At 39.1% G+C, this 5,000-nt stretch overlaps 1 protein-coding gene across 2 annotated transcripts in view; it reads right to left on the bottom strand.

Moving 5' to 3' along the window:
* LOC113803334 (xanthine dehydrogenase/oxidase) overlaps nucleotides 1-5,000 on the bottom strand; it is a 45,863-nt gene that overhangs the window by 17,731 nt on the left and 23,132 nt on the right. Inside the window, exons 4-9 of one of the 2 annotated variants that reach the window (XM_027354103.2) lie at nucleotides 3,634-3,869; nucleotides 3,160-3,279; nucleotides 2,751-2,962; nucleotides 2,117-2,258; nucleotides 1,116-1,283; nucleotides 436-512 (exon numbers count right to left, since the gene is read on the bottom strand). In XM_027354103.2, the coding sequence (XP_027209904.2) occupies nucleotides 436-512; nucleotides 1,116-1,283; nucleotides 2,117-2,258; nucleotides 2,751-2,962; nucleotides 3,160-3,279; nucleotides 3,634-3,869 (955 nt within the window). The remainder of the gene's footprint in view (nucleotides 1-435; nucleotides 513-1,115; nucleotides 1,284-2,116; nucleotides 2,259-2,750; nucleotides 2,963-3,159; nucleotides 3,280-3,633; nucleotides 3,870-5,000) is intronic. The other variant, XM_027354105.2, reaches the window with a different exon arrangement.

Raw genomic sequence — 5,000 nt, 5'->3', positions numbered from 1 at the left:
CACACACATACAGATACACACACACACACACACACACATATATATATATATATATAGATAGATAGAAATTTATATATATATTATATATATACATATATATACATATATATATACATATATACATATATATATATATATATATACATATATATACATATATATACATATATACATATATATATATATTATATATTTACCCTGCCTTCCCTATCTCTCTCCCTCCCTTCCCTCTCTTCTTCCTCTCCCTTCCACTCCATTCCCACCCCTCCCTCTCCCCCTCCCTCTCCCACTCTCTCTTCCTACCCTCTCTCCATCTCCCTCCCCGCTTCTTCTGCTTTCTCCCTGCTTTCCTTTTCATTACAATTTCTCCTTCGCATGACAGCACGACGAAGCCAACAACACATACACGTTGACGCCTCCTGTGACGTCACTCACCGCTGCGTTCCTGATCTGCTTCCCGGCGAACCAGCGGAGCATTTCCAAGATGGCAGCGAAGACCCGCGTTCGATACTCTGCAGTGAGGGAACCGACCTTCAAGACCTTACATATTGGACTATTTATACGAGTGGTTATATATAGTTATTGCACTGTTGTTATATCGCCTGTGTTGCCTTGATTAGCGTTTCGTAATTCCAGTTTATGATAAGTGTGTATTTTCTAGAGGAAGGTGTGAGCGAGGTTGACTAAAAGCGAAATGGATAAAAAAATATCCAGATTCGTTCATTCATTCCTTTTGGCCGTAAAATACTTTTATTTCGCCAAGGAGATTATGTTTTTGGTAGGGTCGGTTAGTTTGTTCATTGGTTTGTTTGTTCGTTGGTTAACAGCATAACTGAAAAAAGTTATGAATAGATTTTTATGAAAATCTTACAAGAGATGTGTCTTAGATGCCATTCAATTTTGGGGGCGATCTGGATCATGATCCGGATCCATGATTGCATTAGGTACCCCTATTGCCAAGGCAATAGAGGTAACTATCATTATTAGTTCTATTATAGAATCGATCACCTCAATCGAGATCCTCCCGTAATCAAAACACAAACGAAAAAAAACAAGATTTAAAATTAAAAAAAAGAACATAAAAAATCTTCTCTTCTCAACTGCACTGCACTGACCTGGTAGCGTGTTGACCTGGTGTCTCAGCGTGTCCTCGATCGTCGTGAGAGTGACTGAGGAACCAAATGTCACTCCTGTCTCTGTCACTGTTACGGCTGTCAGTTCTGGGATGTTGGTTGGGTTGATGAGCACTGGATAAGTCTGGTTCTTGAATTTCACTTCGACACCTTGAGACGTAAAGGGGGATGCGTGAGTAAATATGACGCAAGTGGGAAGATTTGTATTAATGATGGCGATGATGATGATGATGGTGATAATTTAATCATACTAAAAATAACAACAATAGCAATAAGAATAATGATAATAATGATCATAGTGATAAAAATGATGATGGTAATGATTCTACCAATACTACTACTTCTACTATTACTACTACAACTACTACTTATTATTGTTATCATTATTATCACCACTATCCTTACCATCCTTAGCATTATCAGTACTATCATCATAAAAAAAATCAAAACAGTATGATAATGTTTCGATTCTCAAGAGTAAGGAGACATTCCCTCCTCGCGCCCCTTGCCAAGGTGACTAATGTTAAGTTCTAGGCGCAGAGTTGAGGGCGAGTCGTTGCATTATTCAGCGCAACTGACGATTTTGTCTAAACGGATATTTGTTTAATGTTCGGCGGGAATTAATTGCGACTGACTGTGCGACGGGTTAGAAACAATAGAGAATGAATGTTAGGATTTTTTGTTTTATTTATATCTTTTCCTTAACTTTATCTTTCATTCAATTGCAGTACACCATAGATTTCCTAAAATTGGGGGAAGTACGGCTGTTCTGGAAGATAAACTATCCGAAATGCAATAGAATTATATCTGCAATGCCTAAAACAATTTATATTCACTAGCCATTTTTACTTCCATAAACAAGGATAAGATAAATAAAAGAAATAACAACAATAAAAAATACCCACCCAAATCTAGTATAGCGCACAAAACGATCTAAAAAAAATAAATACAGACCAAACACAACATTCTATTTTTCAACTAACCGACTTCAGTGTTGCCAACAATAATCCGCGCTTGGGGGTGCTCAGTCTTCAGCTTCAAGAGTTGCGAAAGTGTATTAGGCCTGTGGAACGTGACACGGGGCCCGCGAAATTCAACGTATTGGGTCTCCCACTCGGTTTGCACCTGAAAAAAATGTTACGATAGTTTGTATTGTTCTGGGGATAAGTCTTTTTTCTCTTCCAGTTTCTATTATTTATTTGTTAAGTGGTTATTTGTTGTTTATAGTATCATTTGAGGAAGTTTTATTTTTTAAATCATGTTTTCTTTATGTTCGTATATTTCTATTTTCCAATAACTATTGTCAACCTGCAATATAGAATCTTCTATTTAGCAATGTCCATAGTAATAATTGTATAAGATTAATGTCAGAATAACGTTATTCTACACTAAAAATAGCTGTTACTGAGAAATTTGTTAATAACATTATATAATCTTCAAAATACTTCTTTAGGAATATATAAAACATACGAATAAACAAATCCCCAGATAAAAGAAAAATTATTATTAAATCCATAGATATATAAATCAATGCATACATAAAATACACGAATAAACAAACATAAACAAATAAACAGAAATCCCATAAACAAAATAACAATCCATATGCCTCTCTACCTTAAGCTCTGGGGGGAAAATAAGCTCCTGGGTAGGATCGTAAGGTTGAAAATCCTCTGCGTCATAGAGAACGTGCGTGACGTCACTCACTTCCCCAATCTGACCTTCCGTCTCTCCGTTCTGCATCTTGGGATCCGTTTCGACGAGGTGGCCGTTCGTCGCGGAGGCATCTGGGATTGGACAGCGGGTTAGTTCCCTCGCCGAATGAGCTGCTGTTTGAAGACGGGGAGAAGTGCTTGCATGCATGTATGTAAGCATGTGTGCACGCCTTTAAGAACTGGTTAAATGCATGCAATAAGCATATGAAACAACAAAATCATATAAGCAGCTGAACGAAAAATAATAGGGAAGTATAATCAGTCGAAGAAATGAAAGAAAAATAAATGGAATAGTCTTCGAATCTAATAACCTTTTGCCTTTAATTTACAGCAGTCCTTCCTGCCGCATCCGCCTCCTGCAGGGGCGTCGGTGGTGAGGCCTCTGAACCCCTCCATGATGGGGCGGTATCCTGTGCACCGGCAGAGGTTCCCTGTGAAGGATAAGGGTAATAATAATTAAGCGGTTTAACAATGCCAGTTTCGAGCGGCTTCGTTATATCGCCGGCAAGTACGTTACATATCTGTTGGGTGTCAGTATCATCAGCCATTTCCACGGTTGGTGAATGTGTTGATGGAGAAAACTATATAAGTAATCATACAAATATAAACCTAAATATATTTAAAATGTATCTCTCTACGTGTAAACGTATATGAGTAAAAAAATGTCTATATAAAAAGAGAAGCTACATTACCATGCGTCACATGCAGTTATATATTCTAAGACAAACATGTAGACATACAATAAGGTTAAAAAAAAGCCTAGACACTTCTTGGCAATCTCCTACCTGTGAAGTACTCGTCGAGCTGTTCCATGGACGGCTTCGGGTGGTTCCTGAGCAGCGTGTACATGGACATGACGATGCCGGGCGTGCAGAAGCCGCACTGGGAGCCGTGGGCGCGGGCGATCCGCTCCTGCACCGCGTGGAGGCGCGTCTGCGTCGACCCGATGCCCTCCACCGTCGTCACCGCCATCCCGTGCACCGCCGCCACGGGGGCCAGGCACGCGTTGACCGAGTAGTGGCTGTGGAGGATGAAGTAGTGAGGCTGATATTGTGTCTGCGTTTTGGAGTTTATTACCTACATACAGTAATCGAGATGGCACTTCTAAGTTAACAGAGCTGCGGACAGGCCTACACAGTGCAAGTACAAACACACACATTCGAAACACACCATACACCGCAAAATAAGAGGCTTACAATACACCTTTATGACCGCAAACTTCCTCTAACCCCAAATATTAGAGATGATTGCGGGAAAGAGAATTAATATCTGACCTAACCAAGCATAGTTGTTTGGTTGACGTCTACAACCATAAAGAATTCGCGAATGGATAAAAAATAACAAAAAACAATGCAAGGGATCAGATTAAAGTGAAATCATGTCTTACCAGCAAGTCAGTGGCCGAGTTTTTATTCAGTCTAACCCTCTTCTAAAATATCGCACATGCAGCCACAGAAAATAGCGAAAATGCAATAATTTTATGCGGAAAATCAACAAGACATCACGATCTAACGATAACAAAACAACCATACATAAGAAAATAAAATAAAATCATGATAAATTTAACCATAACAAAAAATGCATTCAAAAACAACACTAATCGAAACAAACAAAAAACGATAACCAAGTCACCCAATTTCCCGAAATGTCTATCTCGGGAATCACTCGCTTCCTGTTATTAGTGAGCGGAGGGGGGAGGGGGGGGGTGATTCCGCTTCGGGGGAAGCAAATGCCTCGGTGAAGGTCAGTCGATTGTTGATTTTCATCGCTTGGAAAGTTGACAAGCGCTGAAGCAAATATGATTTTTTCCATATTAATGTATTTTCATGGAGTATGTGCAATTAGGTTACACTAAACCTGGCCAACCGGAGTATTTTCTGTTCCAGTTGATAAAAATTACAAATTCTGACAATGGGACAATATTCTCAGTAGATGCCTAGAATTAAGAGCCTTGGATCCCAATTAAGTAAAGATCCCAATTTCATCTTATTTTTCCGATCAAGAGGAACTTGCTTATATCTTCCACCTATTTGAACTTGTCTCCCTTTGAGCAAGCTAAAGGCGTAAAGGCTAAGCAAAGAACCTTCCTCGCTCTAGAAACATGTTTTTATCCAGTAAAAAATAAAAATGAAATAAAGCCGACATGCTATGT

This window comes from Penaeus vannamei, chromosome 24 (assembly GCF_042767895.1).
Source record: "Penaeus vannamei isolate JL-2024 chromosome 24, ASM4276789v1, whole genome shotgun sequence".
Lineage (NCBI taxonomy): Eukaryota > Metazoa > Arthropoda > Malacostraca > Decapoda > Penaeidae > Penaeus > Penaeus vannamei.
Note: the sequence above shows the minus strand (reverse complement) of the source record. Positions and strands in the feature narration are given on the sequence as shown.